The sequence below is a fragment of the Diospyros lotus genome, chromosome 11 (genome assembly GCF_014633365.1).
Source record: "Diospyros lotus cultivar Yz01 chromosome 11, ASM1463336v1, whole genome shotgun sequence".
Classification (NCBI taxonomy): domain Eukaryota; kingdom Viridiplantae; phylum Streptophyta; class Magnoliopsida; order Ericales; family Ebenaceae; genus Diospyros; species Diospyros lotus.
In genome coordinates, this window is record NC_068348.1 from 11,083,448 (window position 1) to 11,106,417 (window position 22,970).

A 22,970-nucleotide genomic window follows, 5' to 3' on the forward strand; every position below is an offset into this window, starting at 1 on the left:
CACATGGAGAGAGAGCGAGAGAGAGAGAGATTTCAGCCAACCCCCGAAAAGAGTCATCTTACCTAAATATTTTGGGTACACATTGACTTTTTTTTCCTTTTCAAAACAACCCCTTTTGATAAGGAAAACTGTGTTACCTTACAAAATGTGTTTTAGAAAACAGACCCCCAAAACCTAAAATACTAAAAAAATAAGCCAAATCACAAGACACCTAAGGTTAAACTTACCCCCTAAAAGAGTCCCAAATAAAAACATATAACTCTGTTTTCTAATTTTCAAAATTTATATTAAGTTTAAGCAAGCATCTTTAAAATGTTTTCCACTTTTCTACTTAAATAAGTATAAAAATGTAAGTCTTACATGCTTGGAGACAATTTATATACAAAGAAAACAGAGACAAACTAACAACTGGCAAGAGAAGAGTCCCACCTACCCAATCTGCTTCAAAAGAAGCTCCAAGATCTAAGAGAAGAGTCCCACCTACCTAAACCAGCTAGGCCAACTGAGCATTGGGCAAGGCATGTGGACCCTTGGAAAAATATTCCTTGTAAATGCGCTGCAAGGCCCACTGTCCCCTTGGAGAGTGTCCGACTTTCATTTTATTAGCCATTAATTCTTTTCCTTAGCCCACAGCATGACAAGAGAGAAACCCATTAATGACATTATTACAACCTGAAAAAACCAGAATCAACAGTAAAGTTTCAAACAGTTGCTACGTTTACAAAAACAGTCACTTTTTAAACTAGAAATTGGACAGAGAAACAACAGTCGTACAGCCCCCCCCCCCCTAAAAAAAATAAAAATTGCAGCATCTTGTTCATGTGATGGCATTATTCACAATATTGTTCTAGGTGCCTTAGGCAAATAAAGTGAGGAAATTCCAACCTCTTTTGCCACCTTAATAACATGAAAAGAGACATTATAAACACCAGAACCATTTATTTACACAATTGGAACCCATTAGATTGATGTATCTTTATAATATTTGTAAACTTAAAAGAAACTAACCCCACAAGATAAGCATAATTGGTAAGGAAGTGGAAAGAACACAGTTTCTTTCCCTTGGGGCCACACCAACATCCGCTTGGGTGGAGTCATACTTTGTGCTTGTGAATGGGGTCATTTGCATGGACCCGTGGGAATTAGCTGAAAATTTGGACAGCCTATGTTAACTGAAAAAAAAACAAAACAAAAAAATAAAAAACACTTAACACTATATGCATAGGAAATCAGTTCGTGTACGGTATGGTCCACTTAAATATTTTATATTTCACCAGAAGTCAACTGATCATAGTTTTTGGACACTCTAAAGGGTCCATTTCACGAATAACTTAAAGAGGCCAAAATCACTACATTAACAACAACATATTTAGCCTTTATCCCACTATGTGGGGTCGGCTACATAAATTCTAGACTTCTATGTATTTTTGTCTTTTGTCATATTTTTATTTAGGCCCATATACTTCATATCAAATTTTAATATCTCTCTCAAAATCTTATTGGGTCTGCCTCTACCTCTTTTTTTGACTAATTGTTCCATTCCATCAACTCTCCTCACAAAAACGTCTCTTGGTCTCCTTCTCACATGATCAAACCATCTTAGTCTAGTCTCTCTCATCTTCTCCTCGATTGGCATTACTCCTACCTTATTACGAATAACCTCATTTCTAAATGTGACACTTTTGCTCCAAATTTTAATTTATTTATAGAGCAGTAATAGTAACAGAATGGTATATAAATCATTGACTTACAGAAATTGCAGGAGGGACACCCACAAGTGGATCTTGGAAAAACCGATTTGCAAGTGCAAGGGCTAGAAGACTGCTCTGCATTCCTGAGGGAGGAAGGGGATAATTAATTAGTTAACAGCAATATTTTCTTTCTTATTACACATAGGAGATTGTGCAACTACGTGACCTGTCTCATAGGATAGCGTTCTTTGCAATGCTTTCACATCAGGTGCATCACTGAAGGCAAGTCCAGAAAGGAAATAACCGGCAACAAAGGCGGAAAAATGAAATGCAATAACAAGCAAAAGAACAGACGCCCCAAAAGGGGAAATAACTGAATTTATGTTAATGGCAAGCGGTGCTCCGACGCAGAGAGAAGTCACAAATACAGACAGTGGTGGCAAAAATGGCCGAATAGCATTACTAATCAGGGGAAAGAACCTGTAGGCACCCAAAAAGAAAAGTATTAAGGCAGGACGACCGTTTTGGATTATCATGTTAAAGAATTTCTTAAATTAGCTTATCACCTATTCAGAAGCAATCCACCAACAATGGGTGCAACTACAATCTGCAAAATGCTGGATATCATTCCTGTCACATCAACCGGTAACCTCTTTCCAATAAGCAACAGTGATAAGATTGGGGTGACAAAAACTGCTGTAGCAGTGGACAAGGATGTCATGACGATGCTTAGAGGTGCCATTGGTGGGTCAGTCAGGAAAGTAGCATAGTTTGATAGCTGGGCCCCGCTAACACAAGAAGTCAACATGATCCCAGCACCTGGTTCATAAGATTGCCAATGTTAACATACATTTTCTTGTTTCTATTTTTTTCCTTTTTTCCCTCAAATCAGACTCGGGCTTACCTAAAGAAGTAGGGAGACCAAATACTGTCATTGCAATTAAGCCGAAAACATATCCAAGGAATGGCTTCACCACAAACTGGCCAATATAACCAGCAAAAATTGCTCCTGGTCTCTTGAATGCTTCAAGAAAGTCTTTTTCACTTGAATTTACCCCAACAGCAAACATCAAAAACCCTAGCGCTGGGGCATAGTATCTGAAAAATGCTCAAGAATAAGTATTAAAATCATGTAATTTTGCACAAAATCTGCAGAATCCCTACAAGCTGGAACTTAATATCCCATCAAACTCTTCAATGAAAACGTTTTGGCATCACATTCCAGGTACAAATTTCATTTAGAGTACATAATTAGATACATGCAAAATATTCATATAGCAGTTCAACCTATCATATCTCTTTTTCATATTTTTTATAGCTACATAGTAGTCAAACCTAATTGTTCCATTTCTGGAAAACCTGTGGTACAGCCCCTTAGAGAACGATGAATCTTCTTCTTTTATTTTTATACGTTATTAACTAATTACCATGTACTTTCTCTTTTTATTTCCCATTTTTATGAGGCATGATAGAGACTTGCTTCACGTCTGTTGCTCTCAATTTCTTGATTAGACTGTTATATCCATCTGTTAAATACAAAATCCAGTGAATACTTGCAATGGCAATTTTTCAAACTCTGAAGTCCGAAGTCAGGGCATAAGCATCCAATAAAATAATTTCATCACCATATTAACTTCACAGGCACAAAGTAACAAGATTTACTCCGAAGGGAACGTGAACTATACATTTTATCGACGCATAAGTTCAAATGAAATAAGACAAGCATTAAAAAAGATGAAAAATCATAAGGCGGTGGGACCAGATAATATACCAATAGAAGCATGGAAATGCATGGGAGAAGAAGGTATCTCCTGGCTAACGAAATTATTTAACGCAATTCTTAAATCAAAAAAGATGCCAGATAAGTGGAGGAATAGTACTTTGGTCCCTATATATAAGAACAAAGGAGATGTTCAAAACTGTGAAAATTACAGAGGAATTAAGTTAATGAGTCATACCATGAAACTCTGGGAGAGAGTAATAGAGCAGAGGCTCAGAAAAGAAACAGAGGTCTTAGAAAATCAATTTGGTTTCATGCCTGGTAGGTCAACAATGGAAGCTATATATCTACTGAGATGCCTAATGGAAAGGTATCGGGAGCATCGAAGGACCTACATATGGTGTTTATAGATCTAGAAAAGACCTATGATAGGGTCCCTAGAGATGTATTATGGAGGGTTTTAGAGAAGAAAGGAGTCCGAATAGCCTATATACAAGCCCTTAAGGACATGTATCATGGTGCAGAGACAAGAGTCAGAACATGCGAAGGGGATACTGAACCGTTTAAAATTACAATAGGATTGCATCAAGGTTCTACATTAAGTCCATACTTATTTGCTTTAGTAATGGATGAACTCACTAAAGATATTCAGACAGAGGTGCCATGGTGTGTGCTTTTTGCAAACGACATAGTGTTGGTGGATGAAACAAAAGAATGAGTGAACACTAAGCTTGAGTTATGGAGAAACAATTTAGAATCTAAGGGATTTAAATTAAGCAGAAAGAAAACAGAATATATGGAATGTAAATTTAGTAAGAATGCAAGAGTGGAGGATGTTATAATAAAATTGGAAGACCAAGTCTTACAAAGAAAAGATCATTTTAGATATTTGGGATCAGTGATTCAAAAAGATGGAGAAATTCACGAGGATGTCACACATAGAATTAAGGCAGGTTGGCTAAAATGGATAAATGCATCGGGGGTGTTATGTGATGGTAAAATCCCATTAAAATTGAAAGGAAAATTCTATAGGACAGCTATAAGACCGGTTTTGTTGTACGGCTCAGAATGTTGGGCAGTCAAATACCAACATGAGCAAAAGACGAGCGTAGCGGAGATGAGAATGTTAAGATGGATGTGCGGCCATACAAGAAAAGATAAAATTAGAAATGAAGTTATTCGTAATAAGGTAGGAGTAGTGCCAATAGAGGAGAAGATGAGAGAGAATAGACTAAGATGGTTTGGTCATGTGAAAAGGAGACCAAGAGACGCTCCTGTGAGGAGAGTGGATGAAATGGAACAATTTGTCAAAAAAAGAGGTAGAGGCAGACCTAAGAAGACTTTGGGAGAAACATTAAAGTTTAATATGAAGTGTATAGACATCAAAGAAGATATGACAAAAGACAGAAATACATGAAAGTCTAGAATTCATGTAGCCGACCCCACATAGTGGGATAAAGGCTGGATATGTTGTTGTTATTGTTGTTGTTGTTGTACTAGACAAGAACATACAAGGACAATGATGCAACTTAGTGTGACATACACTACTTCGAGAAAACAAGCAACTATAATGGACTTTAATTTCATAATTTTGAGGTAGCAATAAAGAAGAATAGTCCTGGGCCATCTAGCTGCTACAACATAAGTTTCTATTACCCTTACAAAGAATAGTTTGCAAATCTCTCTTAAACAGAGGAGGCAGCAACTTAAGAAAGGATCACATCAACAATAGCATCCAATATTGGCATAAAAAACCTTGGTTAGTAGATCAATCACTAATATATGGTTAACCCAGCATACTGGAAAACATGTTTCCTCGTAAGTTACTCGAAAATTTGATAAATAATTAGTTAGGAAAAGAATATGAAAGAACCTGCTAGTAAACCATGTAAAAGAAGGTGGATAGAGAAGGGCCAAAACTGTGCTAGCAAGGACTACGTGAGGAAGAATTGCATTGGCTCCTCCCAAAATCTTCAGAAAAGAAGCCTCCATATGCTTCTGAAAAACAATTAGCAAAAAAAATTATCAATCCGGAACCTTGAAGAAACCTTCATTAACAAAAGCATAACTGCAATTTTCCACGGGAAAGTCAATAGCATAATTTAATGGAGATGTGTATCAAATGGAGGGATTTGAGCATTGAACCATACACGAGCTAGTGGAATTTATCAATTTGACAAATCCAGAAAAAGTTGCAATCACTTGTATGTTCATTTTTAATACTTTACAAGAAATTGGGATTGGGGTTTTATTTTTTTATTATTATTATTATTATTTTTTTTTTTTTTTGGGGGGGGGGGGGGGTTGGTGTCACGACCCCAAAGGTAGATTAGGTATAACATATTACATGTATTAGTTAGTGGTTGTACCTTACTACTTGATAGTTTGTGCCTTACCAAGAAAGCCTATAAATATGGTTGTAACCTAGAGAATTAGGAGGGGATTGAATTAATTGAATTCTAATTTTCCCTCTCAATTGTTTTGTTCTCCCTCTCGTTCTCCTCTATTCTTGTTGTCTCCCTCCATTTCTGTCTAATTCTTCCCCATACTCTTTTCAATTTCCCATCCAAACCCTAGAAAAATCTTAGGTCGTGTCATTTGGTATCAAAGTCTATCAATCCTCGGTTGTAATTCCAACAATTTTTGTTCTAAGAATTCAGGTGAATTCAATTTCGGTTGATTTTCGATGCTTCTCTGCGGAATAATTTCCAATAATTCTTGTTTGCAATTCCATCACATCCAATCAACTAATCCAATGAAGCAAAGTTAGGTGATTTCGGGACCAAGGTAAAGATAAGCGAATTTCAGAGCCATTGGATGGTGAGTGGGTGAGAAGCAGGCATGACTGGGGCGATCGTTGAATCACTTCGATTCTAGCAAGTAGTGAAGGCGTAGCGTGGAAGCAAGCCTGAGCGATCTTGAATTCGCTTTGATAGTGAGCAAATAGCGATCCATTGCAAGGGTCCGACAAGCAAGGTGAACTCCATTGGTAGATCCGTTGAGACCGGTATAGGACCAATTGTGACTATCCACTCCAATTGTCGAGGTCTAGAATTGAAAGGCGAAGTGGTGCCTGGCAGAATTTTGGCGAACTAGACAGAGAAGCAAGTCCAGGCAATTCAGGCGATCCAGAAGCTAAAGATGAAGCAGATCCGAAGCAGCTAATCCAAGAGGCAATACCTACAAGTCGATTCTTGGCTGAAACTCTGGCAATTTGTGTTCAACTCTTGAAGTGAAGCAAGCTAGGTGAGTTCCGACTGATTATGGCTAATTTTCGTAGCTACAACGGAGTGGATCAAATTATCAGCAGGCAGTCTTTGTAGATCTCGACGACTCTTACTCAGGTTGTAAATCGAGTACTGGAAAGTTGTCCTTGGAGCAACGAACTATTTGAGGTAAGTAACTTGAGGACGTGGTGGAAGGTAACCAATGATGCACAGAGAATTTGATAAATACAGAGAAAGTCTTGATAATTTTGGCCAAAATCTAGACCGAATGGACGCATTGCTGATTCAGCTTGCTAGGATCTATCGGGTCAATATTCCAACTAAAACTGAGGTTAATTGGACTGAGTTTGTGAAGGATTGAAGTGACTGGTCTAGAAAGAAGCCAATGACCGATGCGATTGACGAATTTCATAAACTAAAACGAGTCGGATCAGTGATGGAGTATAATATTCAGGTTTGAAGAATTAAGGTCCTTGATGCTGACTTTGCAACTTGCCTTAATAGAGCGGCACTTTGTTTCCAATTTCATTAGCGACCTTAAAGATAAACTACGTACAACTATCAAGAAGCAAGGTTACAGGAGCTTGCTTTAAAAGCGATATACAGAAAGCATGGGCTGCAGCCTAAAAATTATTCTATGAGCAACCAGCAGGTTGACAATACTTCTAAGGCTACCAATCAAGTAGTGCAGGAAGTTGATGAAGTAGCATTGAAAGAGGATTGCGAGGAAGATAGTGTTCATGAAGCTGATGAGAGGTATGAGGCTGATGAGGACCTGAGAATATGAATGATAGTAGTAAGGAATGAGGAAAAACTTGAATTGGATCAGGCAATTCAGGATGACAAGAAATGATTGCTAATTGCTGAAGAAATTATTGAGGTTCTGCTGGAGAAAAAATCTGTTGAAAGTGAGCCTTTAGTGTACACCTGCAACCAAGAAGAAAAAGATGTTGTCGGGAACAAGACTCTTGTTGTCTTAATTATTCATATTCCAGTTGGAGAGTTGCAGCATCAAATTAGATTTTGGCCTGCAGAGAAATTTGAATTACTTTCTACAATTGGAAATGATATGGTTGCAAGAATGACAGATCAATTGAAACTATTTTCAATTGCAATAGGGAAGAGGTGGATGGCTGACTTGATATTGCAGCAAATCATAGTACTATTACTATTGAGGGAAAAGACAAGGAAAAGCAAAAGAAAAGAAAAATAAGATATAAGAACAAGAAAATGCGAAGAAGAAACCAGATTATGAAGATGGGCATTGGATGAAGAAATAACGGCTTGGTTGTAATAAGTTTCTTGGGGACAAGAAACCTCTCAAGAAGAGGGGATTGTCACAACCCCAAGGGTAGATTAGGTATAGAATAATACATGTATTAGTTAGTGGTTGTACCTTACTACTTGATAGTTTGTACCTTACTAAGAAAGCCTATTAATATGGTTGTAACCTAGAGAATTAGGAGGTGGTTGAATGAATTGAATTCTAATTTTCCCTCTCAATTGTTCTGTTCTCCCTCTCATTCTCCTATGTCCTCCTCTATTCTTTCTGTCTCCCTCCATTTCTGACTAATTCTTCCCCGTACTCTTTTCAATTTCCCATTCATACCCTAGGAAAATCTTAGGTTGTGTCAAGGGGAGAGGGTTCTATTCTAGTTATGTTGTTGTTTGTCAATGTGTATATATATAAACAATCTTTTGTTATGCTGCATGTTACATAGTAATTTCACCTCATCAACGATGAACTTCCTTACTCTACTAGCTATCTCCACCAGAACAAAAAAAGAAAGACCAGAGATCCACACTTGGATGGCATTGCATCAAAGTCTTAAAAATGTGGACAAGTATAGACAAAGGAGAAATGCAACATTTTCTAACACAGTTACATGAGCAAATGTGAAAGTGGCTATGTTTCAAACTGAAGTGTTAAATGGAAAAATAAAAAGATATAGCAATTGAATGAAAATAATGATAGCCTACAATCTGTAAACCAAACATGAAGTCCATATTAAGTGGCCATTTAATCTTGAATCGGTACTAGATATAATATATATACATTATTATTCATTATGTGTTTTAATACAATTCAGTTATACATCAAATGTGGAAATATTTACATTGCAACACATTTTTCTATTAAATATTGAGTTATATTCTGGTTAGAACCAGTTTAATTAAAGCACCTACAAAAAGATTATCCACTGTCTCTTTATCTAAGTCAATATTTGAAGAAAAATTTTATTATATTTGGTTTATACTTCTCTAAACTCGTTGAGTTTGTTGGTGTCACATTCCTAGGGGTTGTTTGGTCCATCCCCCTGATTTTGTTATGCTAAATTAGGTGTACCTAAGCCGCTATAGGCTGTGCTACAGCAGGGGTACTTTCTAGAAGGACCCTTAACCGCCTATATATGTAAGAGAGCCACACTCCCAAAAGGAAATCAATGAGCATGTTCTGATTTGCCTTCTCTCTCCTTTATGTTATTCTCTCTCTCTCTCCCTTCTTTTTCTCCAGTAAACACAGAATTCCTTCCCGGAATTCTATTGTTATCCTTGTCAGTCCCTCCGGAGCTGACAATAGGTATTAAAGCTGAAGATCACCGGCCAGAAAACATGGCGAAAGGAACCCGTATGAAGCAAATGGAATCACGATTGGACGTCATAGAAGCCAGGCTGACACAGTCGTTAACAAGTTGACGAGAGGCTGGAAACCATAGAAGTGGGGGTTAGAAACACTCAAGAAGATGTAAGCCATATCCAGGCAGACGTATTGGAGGGAGAAAGGAACTTAAGGGAGGATTTCTCACATCTACAGGAAGAATTCCAGGGCTAAGCCAGCAGTTGAGTGTTGCATATGCCATCTTTTCTAGGCAGCCCAATGCAAGCTTGTCGGTGGATTCCCCACCAAGAGCAGCTGCAGTTCCAATCATCCCCAGAGCTAGGGAAAGACAGGAGAGAGAAGAACGGATGGAGTTCATAGCAGAAGCCACACTAAGGGGAAATGTGGTGAATCAGCCTAATGCCCTCATGCCTAAACTAGAGATTCCAGTGTTCGAAGGGAGAAACCCCAGTGGTGGATCAGAAAATGCAAATGCTTCTTCTATCACTATAAGGTGGCAGAGGAGAATAAGGTGAATATAGCGGCTGCATACTTAAATAATGTAGCAAACTCCTAGTTCCAGAGTTGAAGTGGACGGGGGAATGAGTGGAGATGGCCAGAATTCATGGAGGAGTTTTGTGCACTATTTGGAGAGAGCAGCTTGACGGATGTAGTGGAGCAATTCGACAAATTAAAGCAAGAAAGAATGGTGGAAGAATATTTGGCACTATTCGAGGAGCTTAAGTCCATACTTAGTCATGCTCATCCAACATTAGATGAGCATTACTTTGTATCGAGCCTCCTCAGTGGATTGAACGATGAACTTAGATCAATGGTGAAGATGTTACAACCCACCACCGTGAGGCAAGCAATAAAGAAGGCCTGATTATACGAACTATCCCTTGAAGCCTTTGAGAGGAAGCATAAGATTTCCTCAAAAGGATTGAGAGAGGGTTGGCAAAGTCCGATGGGAGGAGGACACAAGGGTAACAGCTCCCAAATGAACAAGGAAGCTACTCACCCCGAGCACCAATCCATGCTGCCCTAGTGAGATCCCTCACACTAGACCAGAAAAGGCAGATGGGACTATGCTTCAAGTGTGGTGAGAAGTACACTCCTAGGCAACAATGTCAGAAGCACTTGATGCAGATGGAAGGACAAGAAGACGAGGAAGAAGAAGAAGCAGAGGAGGAAGCAAAGGAGCCGAAAGTAGGTGGTAATGCAGAAGAAGAAGAGGAGGGGGGACAAATTTCCCTTCATGCATTGGAACGCCACCCTTCGAAGAAAGCGATCAAAATTAAAGGGTCTGTAGGGAAGAAGAAACTAATCGTGCTCATTGATAGTGGGAGCACGCATAGTTTCTTGGATGAGAATACAGCCAAGGAACTTTTAAGCGTGTTGAATGTCATGTACCTGGGGTATACTTTAATAAATAAAATAGCGGGGGAGGAGATTATATAAGCAATTATATAAGGGTAGTAGTGAGCTGTGAACTTAGGCGGTTATCCTTGGCGAGAGATGTAGCATGTGAGGAAGGCTATAAATAGTGGCCGGCCTTATTGTTTTGGACATGGAATATTTTGAATGAAATCTAAATTTCCCTCTCATTCTATTTCTTCAATTCTCTCTCTATTCTTCTAATTTTTTCCTCCCTCTTACAAGATCCTTCTCATTCTTACCGTGGTCTCTACCATTCGGAAGGGATCAGTCTTAGAACACTGCCAGATTCTCGTGGATCTGACAATTTAGTATCAGAGCCACATTCTGGGAATCGTGACCGAAGGAGACATCGATGGCGGAAGGCACACAAATGAAAGGATTTGAGGCTCAAGTGCAACAATGTGGATCCTCAATGGCCGACTTGTAGGCAAGGGTAGATCAATTGGAGTTGGGATCAGATAGGAATCATGAGGCTATCATTGCCATGGATAGGAAGCTGGATGTGGCCGTAACTCAGATCCGAGAGGAGCTACAAGAATTTATGGTGATTTTTGCAAGGCAGCATCAGGTAAGCATTCCGCTTGATTTTCCCCCACGAAAGAGGACAGATCCAATTCTGACCAGACAAGGTAGAACGGATCCTACGGTACCGAGGAGAAGAAGGAATCCGAGGACCACTGAGACGTCAGTTGGGGAAGAAGATCAGGGTGAGGCAGGGGAAACCGGTTGGGAACGGCGACAGGAGGCGCCGATAAACCACAATTCACATGGTTTACCCAGGCCAAGGCTAGAAATTCCCTTGTTCGATGGGACAAACCCCCGCTGGTGGGTTAGGAGGTGTGATAGGGTGTTCGAATGGTATGGAGTAGCAAAGAGGTAGAAGGTAACAATAGGGAATGCTTATCTTAACGATACAGGGGACGCTTGGTATCAAGGGTGGTCCAAGGTCTAGAAATTCTACAGGTGGGAAGAATTTGTAGAAGAATTTGGCGAGAGGTTTGGAGATCAAGGACTATCTGATGTGGTTTGAAGAATTTAACAAAATCAAGCAGGTTGGAACGGTGATGGAGTACCAACTTAGATTTGAGGAGTTGAAGGCTCTAATGCTCAACCACAACCCCTTCCTAACCGAGGCTTATTTCGTTTCAAGCTTTATAAGCAGCTTAAGCAAGGAATTGAGACCCCTGGTGAAAGTGCTAAGACCACGTACTCTCAAGCATGCTGCCGACAGTGCTAGGTTGCATGAGGTGTCAATGGAAGCACTGATGAAGAAGCAAAAGGTAGCAAATAAGAGTGTTGCTCCAACGAATTCACTGTCTGGCAGGAGTTTTACTAGGGACTGGGGAAGGGGACCTCAGGGTATGAAGAACTTGGTGCTACCGGCTCCCAACTCCTAAGGAGGGAAGACCATAGAACAGAGGAGACAAGCGGGACTCTGTTTCCGGTGTGGAGATAAGTACTATGTGGGACATCAATGCAGGAAACAGCTATTGTTGTTAAAAGGAGAGGAAGAGGATCTAGTAGAAGGGGAAGAAACAACAGACGCACAAGAAGAAGATGAAGACAATGGTGAGATATCCCTACATGCCCTTAAGGACTCACCAACAGCGAGATAATTAAGGTGGAAGGGCAAGTGGAGTAGAGTAAGCTGATGATCCTGATTGATAGTGGGAGTACCCACAGTTTCTTGGATGAGAGAACAGCTAAGAGGTTGAAATGTCTCCTGATTCCAACTCAACCATTGACAATAACAGTGGCTAATGGGAATAAGGTAATGAGCAAGTCTGCATGTGTAGGGTTCTGTTGGGATATACAGGGAGAGGGATTCGAGGCCAATTTAAGACAACTAAAATTAGGGGGATGCGATGTAGTCATGGGAGTCGATTGGATGAAGAATGTTAGTTCGACTGTTTTGACTTCAATAAGATGGAGGTGACATTCGAAAAAGTGGGAAGGAAGATGACACTTAGAGGCGACAAGGAGGTGGGAGTATGCAAGATGATTTTGTGCAAGGGGTTGCAGAAGCTACTCAAACACAAGATGAGCCAAGTGGCTCAATTGTTCTCTGTTCAAGCCACGGAGGAAGGAGAAGAGGAGCTAATTACGAATGGGGCATTCATGTTAACCATCAGGACCCCATTCCACACTGAGGTACACCATTCTGATCTACTTAATATACTCCTAGTTGAATTTGAGAATTTATTTGTAGAGCCTCAATCTTTACCTCCAAATTGAGCCATTGACCACACCATTAACCTAAAACCCCACACAGAACCTATTAACATTCGTGCCTACCGTTACCCTCCTAACCAGAAAACTGAGATCAAAAAATTGGTTAAGGATATGCTCCACAAATCTCTCATAAGACCCGGCCACAATCCTTTTGCATCACCAGTATTGCTAGTCAAAAAGAAAGATGGTTCCTGGCGATTTTATATTGATTACCACCAACTAAATGAAATTACCATCAAAAACAAATTTCCCATTTCACTCATTGACGACCTACTAGATGAACTTAAATAGGCTACTATCTTCTCTAAATTGGACCAAAGATCCGGATACCACCAAATCCGGATGAACCCAATAGACATTTCCAAAACCGCATTTCGAACACACCAGGGCCATTATGAGTTTCTCGTCATGCCATTTGGGTTAACAAATGCCTCGACCACTTTTCAATCTCTAATGAACCAGATTTTCGAGCCATACCTTAGAAATTTTATTCTCGTATTCTTCGATGACATACTTATATACAACCCAACCTTTGAACTCCACCTACAACATTTGAGAACTACATTTGAAATTCTTAAAGTCAACAAGTTGTATATTAAGAGATCAAAGTGTGCCTTTGCACAAAGCCAGGTAGAGTATTTGGGGTATATCATATCGGGCCGAGGAGTGAGTACGGATCCAAAAAAAGTGGTTCCATGACCAACTGGCCAAGACCGAAGACTGTTAAGGCCCTATGCGGTTTTTTAGGGTTGACCGATTATTATAGGAGGTTTGTGAAGGGGTATGGAAGCATCAGTAAGCCATTAACAGATTTATTAAAAAATGATGGATTTGAGTGGGATCAGAAAGCAGTCTTGTGCTCGGCTTGCCTAATTTTAGCAAAACATTTGTGGTGGAGACAGATGCGAGTGGAATGGGCATAGGGCAAGTGCTCATACAAGAAGGCAAACCCTTAGCATTTATCAGTCAAGCCCTAGCCCCAAAACATATGGCCCTCAGTGTGTACGAAAAGGAGTTGTTAGCAGCTATTTTTGTGGTAGAAAAATGGAGGCATTATCTGGAGGGAAACCAGTTTGTTATAAAAACAGATCATGAGAGTTTGAAGTTTCTACTTCAACAGAAACTTCACACCCATTTGCAGAGGAAGGGGATGACTAAACTAATGGGCTTGGACTACACGATACAATACAAGAAGGGGAAGGAAAATATTGCAGCAGATGTTTTGTCTAGATACCCTGAAGATGGGACAGTTGCAGCTATCTCAGCACTAGTCCCAGAATGGTGTTAAGAAGTGGCTAAGAGTTATGAAGGGGATGAGCAGACCAAGAATCTTTTGGAACAACTAATAATTGCTCCTGCGAGTAAAGTGGGGTATACGCTGATGAATGGGGTGATAAGATTCAAAGGTAGGCTGGTAGTTGGAAACAGCATGGAACTAAAGAGGAGGATACTGCAGGCCTTACACGAATCTCCTCTTGGGGGCCACTCCGGAGTTCAAAATACTTATCACAAGGTGAAGAAACTGTTTAGATGGCCTAAGTTAAAAGAGGAGGTGATGAAGTTTGTACTTGCGTGTGACGTGTGCAAGAGATGTAAATCGGAGATGACGGCCTATCCAGGGCTTTTACAACCACTGACCATTCCAGGGCAGGCATGGGAGAGAGTTTCCATGGACTTCATTGAAGGGCTTCCAAGGTCAGAAGGAAAGGACTGCATATTTGTGGTGGTGGACAGGTTCTCCAAATTTGCTTACTTTATGGCCCTTACTCACCCTTACACAACACATGAAGTAGCTCGAGTTTTCTTAGACCAGGTGGTGAAGGTGCATGGGGTATTGAAGACTATAGTGTCAGACCGAGACAAGATTTTCATTAGCCTTCTATGGCAGTCACTAATGAAATCATTGGGAGAAAAGCTAAGCCTCTCTTCTGCCCATCACCCCCAAACTGATGGGCAGACAGAAATGGTGAATCAATGCCTTGAAACATATACCTCATATGCCTTTATTTCACGCACCCAAAAGGCTGGCATAAGTAGATTTCAGTCGCACAGTGGTGGTATAACTCCTACCACAATGCCATTAAAATGACACCTTTCGAGGCCCATTTTTGGCTACCAACCCTTCCTGTATCTACCAGTGTTGCTGAGGTGGATGAACACCTGCAACAACGGCAACAGGTTCTTCAACAACTAAAGAGGGACTTAGCCATGCCCTAGAATCGGATGAAACAAATAGCAGACAAAGAAAGGAGTGAGAGAACATTCAAGGTGGGCGAGACAGTCTACCTTAGGCTAAAGGGACCACACCTCAAAGCCTTAACTCCAAGCCCTATCTCTAAATTGAGTCCCAAATACTTTGGTCCCTTTCCCATTACGGCTAAGATGGGAAATGTAGCCTATAAACTGCAACTACCAGAGGTAGAGATGTCAAAAGGGCCGACCCAGGTAGGCCCTCGAGCTTTTTAAACGAGCTGGCCCATTTACTAAAAGGGTCGGGGCCCAGTCCGACCCTTTTTGCCGTGGGTAAGGCCCAACTCGACCCACAACCCCCCTACAGGGGGGCCGTGGGCCAGGCCGAGCTCAATGGGCCTAGCCCATAGGCCCTGGTAAGCCGAGCCCACCGAGCCCAGCCCCTTTTTTCTTTTTTTTTAATAATTTTTTTAAAAAAATAATACATATATAAATATCAAAATAATTCACATATAAAAACTAATTTTTTTTCTTTTTTTCCTTTTTAAACAATTTTCTACCTTAAGTTTTAAATATTATTTTATCATTTTATATTTCAAAATTCTATATGCTTTGTAAATTTTCTTGTGAATTGATATGAAAAATAATGCACATATAAAAAGGAGAATGTTTATTTATAATTTAAATATATAAAAAATTTAGCTTGAAAATTTAAAATATATTGATGGTTATCATTTATATATATGGAGAAATGTAAATTTTTTAACATTCAATATCAATAATTAATAAAGAATAACATAGTTAAAAAAATAAATGAGTAAAGGACGTTGGGAATAACATAAGGTCCCAACGAGCCAGGCCATAGCCCAGCCCGCGGGCGACCCGGCCCTTTTGACATCTCTAACTGGAGGTAGAGATGTCAAAAGGATCGACCCAGCCCAAGTAAGCCCTCGAGCTTTTTAAACGGGTCGGGCCCTATCCAACCCTTTTTGCCGTGGGTAGGGCCCGACTCGGCCCACAACCCCCCTGTAAGGGGGTCGGGCTGGGCCGGGCCAGCCCGTGAGCCTAGCGGGCCTATGGGCCTTACCCCACAAGGCCTAGCAGGCCGGGCTCGATGGGCCTAGCCCATAGGCCCTGGTAAGCCGGGCCCACCGAGCCCGACCCGGCCTGTTTGAACAATGACAGGCCAAGCGGCCCAGCCCTTTTGACATCTCTAACTAGAGGGAACTCAAATCTATCTAGTATTTCATGTATCGCTACTGAAGAAGTCAATGGAGAACCAACTAGTCAATGCCTAGCTACCACAAAGAACACTAGACTCTAAATTGCCCCCAGAACCTACTGCCATTGTTGACCATAGAGTCATTTATCAACATGGAGCCCCACTCATACAGGTGCTGGTGTAGTGGTCCAGCTTGCCAACCGATAGTAGTACTTGGGAGTACCTCCCAGACTTAAGCAATTTCCAAGAGCTGCTAGTCTCCTAACTATTTCTTGAGGACAATAAATGTTTTAAGGGGAGGGTATTTGTCATGTACCTGGGGTATACTTTAATAAATAAAACAGTAGGGGAGGAGATGATATAAGCAATTATATAAGGGTAGTAGTGAGCTGTGAACTTAGGCGGTTATCCTTAGCGGGAGATGTAGCATGCGAGGAAGGCTATAAATAGTAGTCGGCCTTATTGTTTTGGACATGGAATATTTTGAATGAAATCTGAATTTCCCTCTCATTCTATTTCTTCAATTCTCTCCCTATTCTTCCAATTCTTTCCTCCCTCTTACAAGATCCTTCTCGTTCTTATCGTGGTCTCTACCATTCGGAAGGGATCAATCTTAGAACACTGCCAGATCCTCGTGGATCTGACACTGCAGACCACTATACCCCTTTCAGTAACCGTTGTCAACGGCCATCGAATGATCAGTCGGTGTAAGTGTCAAGGGTTTACATGGAGAATGCAAAGGTATGAGTTCTCAGCAAATCTAAGGATCCTGCAGTTAGGGGGGTGTCAAATTGTGCTCGGAGTTGATTGGATGAGGACGATGAGTCCTCTGATATTTGATTTCAAGGGTGGTCTTGAACGTCACTTACAACAAGGTAAGCCAGCTATTTTATTGGCCAAGGATGAACAAGTCCTAGAGATACTTCCTAGGATGAACAAGGTATGCCAGCTATTTTACGGCCTTTGTGTTAGGGTGCCCTATTTGTCAAAAATTCAAGCATGAACAAGTCCCTTATCTTGGCTTACCTCAACCACTAGAGATACTTGAGCAAGCATGGCAACAAATCTCCACGGAATTTATGGAGGGGCTTCCAAGGTCTAAAGGGAAGAGCACTATCTTGGTGGTCGTGGATAGACTTACTAAGTTCAATTACTTCCTAAGTCTAGCCCACCCATTTACGGCCCCTGAGGTGGCCAAGTTGTTGTTGGACTCAGTGGTGAAAGTGCATGGACTACTAGTGTCCATCACTTCAGATAGGGACAAGGTGTTCACCAACAATTTTTGGAAGGAATTGTTCAAACAGTTAGGGGTTGGGTTACACATGTCCATCGCCTATCACCTGGAAATAGACGGACAACCCGAATGAGTGAACCAATGCCTAAAGGCTTATCTAAGGTATGTATGCTTGTCCAAATCTAAGAGTTGGAACCAATGGTTACCACTTTCCCAATGGTGTTACAATTCCAACTACTATAGTTCCCTCAAGAGATCCCCCTTTGAGGCACTATTTGGCTACAAACCCCAGTTGATACCAATAGTAATGCACTACTCAAATGTGGAGATAACGGTAGACCAACACTTAAGGTAGAGGCAAGAAGCCCTACAGGTAATAAGAAAGGAGTTGACAGTGGCATAGAATAAGATGAAAAAAATGGTAGATCGGAAGAGAAGCGAAAAGAGTTTTGAGGAAAGGGATATGGTGTACCTAAAGGTGAGGAGATTCTAGCAGTAGCTATTCACTAGACATATCCCATCTAAACTAGGCCCTAAGTAGTTTGGGCAATTCCAAGTGCTAGCCAAGGTGGGAAAGGTTGCTTATAGGCTGCAACTTCCAGAAGGAGTTGGAATCCATCCTATCTTCCACGTGTCACTCCTAAAGAAGTCAGCGGGGACCCCATGATCCAGTCAGCTCAAATCTACCTACCTTTGAGACAAACCCTCCAGAGGTGACAAAACCCTTAGCAGTGTTAGACAAGAGAGTCATCTATCATGACTCTCTGCCATTGACACAGGTGCTAATGCAATGGACCAACTGCCACCCAGATCACACCATCTAGGAATATCTACCTAAGCTACTCAAGCAATTCCCCCCAAGTAACTAGGCTATTGTAACTTCTTGTGGACAATAAATGTTTTTAAGGGGAGGGGTATTGTCACGTTCCTAGGGGTAGTTTGGTCCATCCCCCTAATTTTGTTATGAAAAATTAGGTGTACCTAAGCTGCTACAGGCTGTGCTACGGCAGGGGTACCTTCTATTAGGACCCTTAACTGCCTATATATGTAAGAGAGCCACGCTCCCAAAAGGCAATCAATGAGAATATTCTAATTTGCCTTCTCTCTCCTCTCTCTCTCTTTCTCTCTCTCTCCCTCCCTTCTCTTTCTCCGATAACCACAGAATTCCTTCCGAGAATTCTGCTGTTATCTTTGTCAGTCCCTCTGGAGCTGACAGTTGGGTGAAATAAGGCATGTGACAGTATTTTCCTTCTCCTAGGGGTGCAGAGTTGGAGAATTTACAGCAAGTGGATAAGCTATTGTTTCTAGGAGCTGGCTTGCTGAAATCTGCTGCACTGAAGATCACTTCATAGGTGTACAAACCGTCTTAAACTGATCAGCATTATCCACACCTTCACTCTACCAATGCATTTAAAGAAATGTTTAATGCTGTAATATATCTTCATTTGTCAATCTTGTTTCCAGTAATTTTATCACAAATGGTACTGCAATGCCCCAACCCTCACCCCTGGGGCACTACTATTAAAATAATTACCGACTTTGGGAAATTAATACTTTTATTTCAACAATTTCCAGAAAGCCCAACTATTGGGCTTAGAACTTTAAATTATTTTCCATTGTATACTGTAACGACACAATGGGAATTAGAGGGGCAATACTGTAATTAGTTACCATAGTTTGTTAGGAGATGCTAATAATTCTGTTGAAGTGCACACGGGTGCTATTTCTAGAATATGTTAGTTGCTAGTTGATACCTATAAATGGCTATGTCACGAACCTGCTGCGGCTATTTTTAAATTTTTGCTCTTAGCCTAGTTAATTTTCCGTTTTGTTGTAATTCCTTATTTCCGTTAGAATATTTCTGCTACAGCTAGCATTCGGTTAGATGTCAGGCCACGTGTAAGGCCTGAGGAAAAGACAAAGGAATTGGTTAGGAAATGGATCTGAGGTAATCGGTTGTAACCGCTTGCATGGGCGAGATTCTCCCCACCGAGCGAGTATATTAACTCCTCCACTTATGGAGAGAGGATATGAATGAATAAGAACTTTTCTCCACTACTCTCTCTGTTCTCATACTCTTCTCCCTCATTCGCTCTTCTAATTCTTCTTTCCCTCTCTCTCCCTCTATCCATCCTTGTATCACACTGATTCAAGGATTCTCTCTTTGTCTATCGTGACAAATTGGTATCAGAGCTCGATTCCAGGCCAAGCCTGTCGCTAACTCATGGCGGAAGGAACTAGCATGAAAAACATGAAGACCCAACTGCAACAGGTTAGCTCATTCACGGCTGAGGTCCAGAGACGAGTAGACCAGCTCGAACTGGGGAACACTTGCAACCACGAGGCGATCTTGTCGATCGATCAAAAGCTGGACGGAACACTGGTTCAACTGTGCGAAGAGATGGCGCAGAGGAGGGAAGAACTGGGTAACCAGCTCCAGCAATTCATGCTGATGTTTACACGACAAAACCCAGTCAGTCTGGCCCCCGATTTTCCTCCTCGGGATAGAACAGAACCTCTCTTACGTCATGAGAGGGGACGAAATGGGCCTGAAACTCCTGATATGGAGAATGATCAGGACATGGGGGAAGGAATAATGCTGGATAGGGGACGTGACGAACAGGGGCATCGCCAACAAGCAGGTTTTCCCATGCCCCGAATGGAGATATACCTGTTTTCGAGGGTGACAACCCCCGTTGGTAGGTGCGGAAATGCGAAAGAATATTTAATTGGTATGACATACCATTGGGACGGAGAGTTGCCTTAGCAACTGCCTACTTTGATGATGTGGTGGATGCATGGTACCAAGGATGGGTTAATGTGAGGGGTCAGCATAGGTGGGGAGAGTTCACTGAGAAGCTGTGTGAGAGATTTGGGGAACGTAGTATGACCGACGTTATTGAAGAGTTTAACAAACTCAGACAAGTGGGTGAGCTAAAAACCTACTTAAAAATGTTTGAGGAGCTGCGATCTCTAATGAGTAGTCAAGATCCACACCTGTCCGAAGCGTATTTTGTGTCGAGTTTCTTGAGCGGCCTCAATGATGATTTAAGACCAATGGTTAAAATGATCCGACCTCGGACGGTGGAGCAAGTAGTAGAGAGTGCTAGGTTGCAAGAGATGGTAGTGGAGGCATTGATGAAGAAACAGAGGCAACAAACTAAAGCTATGACGACATGGACCTCCCACCAAGGCGGAAGAGGAATTGGTCGCGAGTGGACCGGAGGCAATACTGGAATGAGGGCCCCAACGATGCCCCAACCAAGTGCGAGGCACAATGACCAGCGGCGACAGCCTAGACTGTGCTTCAGGTGCGAAGACAAGTATTTTCTAGGGCATCAATGTAAACGCCAACTTCTCCTGTTGGAGGGAAATTCAGAAACATTAGAAGAAGAGAAAGGAGATAGAAGTGAAGAGGAGGAGGAATTTGGGAATGAGAGTAATGGGGAGATATCACTCCATGCTCTAAAGGGAGTAACCGATAACAAGATAATCAAGGTGGAAGGGAAAGTGAAGGACAAGGGCTTGCTGGTCTTAATAGATACCGGAAGCACCCATAGCTTCTTGGATGGGGAGATCGCTAGAAAGCTGAAGTGCCAGCTCTCTAATACCTAACCCCTTAGTGTGACAGTAGCGTATGGGGGCAAGATGCTGAGCAGTTCAGCTTGTTATGGGTTTAAGTAGGAGATGCAAGGAGAGGGGTTTGAAGTTGATCTTAGGCTGTTGCAACTGAGAGGTTGTGACATGGTGCTTGGGGTGGATTGGATGAAAGGGGTGAGCCCCATAAGTTTCGACTTCAATAGAATGGAAGTCTCCTTTGATAAGGGAGGAAAGAGGATGACATTAAAAGGAGGAAGGGAGACTGGGACATGCAAGCTGATAACAGGGAAGAGGCTGCATAAGGCATTCAAAAATAACTGGAGCAAGCTGGCCCAGTTATTCTCAATGGTAGCTGCGGGCGAAGGATGGGAACAGCTAACAGTGGGTGAACTGAACGTGGTGACCTGCAGCCCACAAGGGAGGATTGACCAGGTACACTCTCAGCACCTTATCGATGAATTGCTTATTGAATTTGGGAACCTATTTGCTGAGCCTAACACCCTACCTCCTTCCCGCAACCTGGACCATTCCATCCATCTCAAGCCAAATTTAGAACCCATAAACATCAGGGCCTATAGATATTCGCCAACCCAAAAATCAGAAATCGAAAAAATGGTTAGAGAAATGCTTAACCAATCTTTCATAAGGCCCACACATAGCCCATTCGCCTCACCAGTACTCTTAGTTAAAAAAAAAAGATGGGACCTGGCGCTTTTGTGTGAATTATCGCCAATTAAACACCATCACCATAAAGGACAAGTTTCCAATACCTCTAATAGAAGACCTCCTAGACGAACTGCACAATGCAACCATTTTCTCCAAGCTGGATCTTCAATCCGGTTACCACCAGATCAAGATGAAGCCTGAAGACACCCATAAGACTGCTTTTAGAACCCATCATGGGCACTTCGAGTTTTTGGTGATGCCCTTTGAGCTCACCAATGCCCCAGCCACTTTTCAGTCTCTTAGGAACCAAATTTTTTAGCCATATTTGAGGAAGTTTATACTAGTCTTCTTTGATGATATTCTTGTGTATAGTCCTTCTCTTGACCAGCATTTAAAACACCTGAAAACTACCCTAGAGGTCCTCCAATCCAATCAGTTGTTCATCAAAAGGTCTAAGTGTCCTTTCGGTCAAAGCCAAGTTGAATATTTGGATCATCTGATCTCTGGTGAAGGGGTGAAAACAGACCCGAGGAAGATAGAAGCTATGCTCAATTGGCCAAAACCCACGACCCTTAAGGCATTAAGGGGATTCCTCAGTCTAACCGGTTATTACAAGAGGTTTGTAAAGGGTTATGGAGTGTTGAGTCAGCCACTAACAGAACTCTTGAAGAAGGGAAATTTCAAATGGGGAGAGGAGGCTGAGGAGGCTTTCCAAAAGCTCAAGGAAGCAATGGGAACAGTCCCCATTCTAGGGTTACCTGATTTCAACGAACCCTTTACACTAGAAACGGATGCATGTGGTGTAAGCATTGGTGCAGTTCTCCTACAGAGGGGTAGACCGCTGGCATTTCTGAGTCAGGCCTTAAGCACAAGGCATTTGGGGCTAAGTATCTATGAAAAAGAGTTCTTAGCAGTGCTAATGGCAGTGGAGAAATGGAGGCATTATTTAGAAGGCAACAGATTCATTATTAAAACAGATCATGAGAGTCTCAAGTTTCTACTTCAGCAAAGATTACACACTCAGCTACAGAAAAAAGGGATGGCTAAGCTGATGGGGCTCGATTACTCTATACAGTACAGAAGGGGCAAAGAAAATGTGGTAGCTGATGCCCTATCAAGGCGCCAAGAAGAGGGAAGCACTTCAGCAAT

At 41.5% G+C, this 22,970-nt stretch overlaps 1 protein-coding gene across 7 annotated transcripts in view; it reads right to left on the reverse strand.

Annotated features, from left to right (window-relative positions):
* Nucleotides 1–262: 262 nt before the first annotated feature.
* Nucleotides 263–22,970, reverse strand: part of LOC127812531 (probable sodium/metabolite cotransporter BASS5, chloroplastic) — a 41,911-nt gene continuing 19,203 nt past the window's right edge. For 4 of the 7 annotated variants that reach the window (XM_052352942.1, XM_052352944.1, XM_052352943.1 and 1 more), the window contains 7 exons: nucleotides 5,285–5,409; nucleotides 2,596–2,789; nucleotides 2,258–2,510; nucleotides 1,918–2,171; nucleotides 1,752–1,826; nucleotides 1,009–1,146; nucleotides 263–672 (listed from right to left, as the gene is read on the reverse strand). In XM_052352942.1, coding sequence (XP_052208902.1) covers nucleotides 623–672; nucleotides 1,009–1,146; nucleotides 1,752–1,826; nucleotides 1,918–2,171; nucleotides 2,258–2,510; nucleotides 2,596–2,789; nucleotides 5,285–5,409 — 1,089 coding nt within the window. In that variant the 3' untranslated portion in view covers nucleotides 263–622. Of the gene's footprint in view, nucleotides 673–1,008; nucleotides 1,147–1,751; nucleotides 1,835–1,917; nucleotides 2,172–2,257; nucleotides 2,511–2,595; nucleotides 2,790–5,284; nucleotides 5,410–22,970 lie in introns of all 7 variants that reach the window. The other 3 variants (XR_008025941.1, XM_052352946.1, XM_052352945.1) reach the window with 3 other exon arrangements.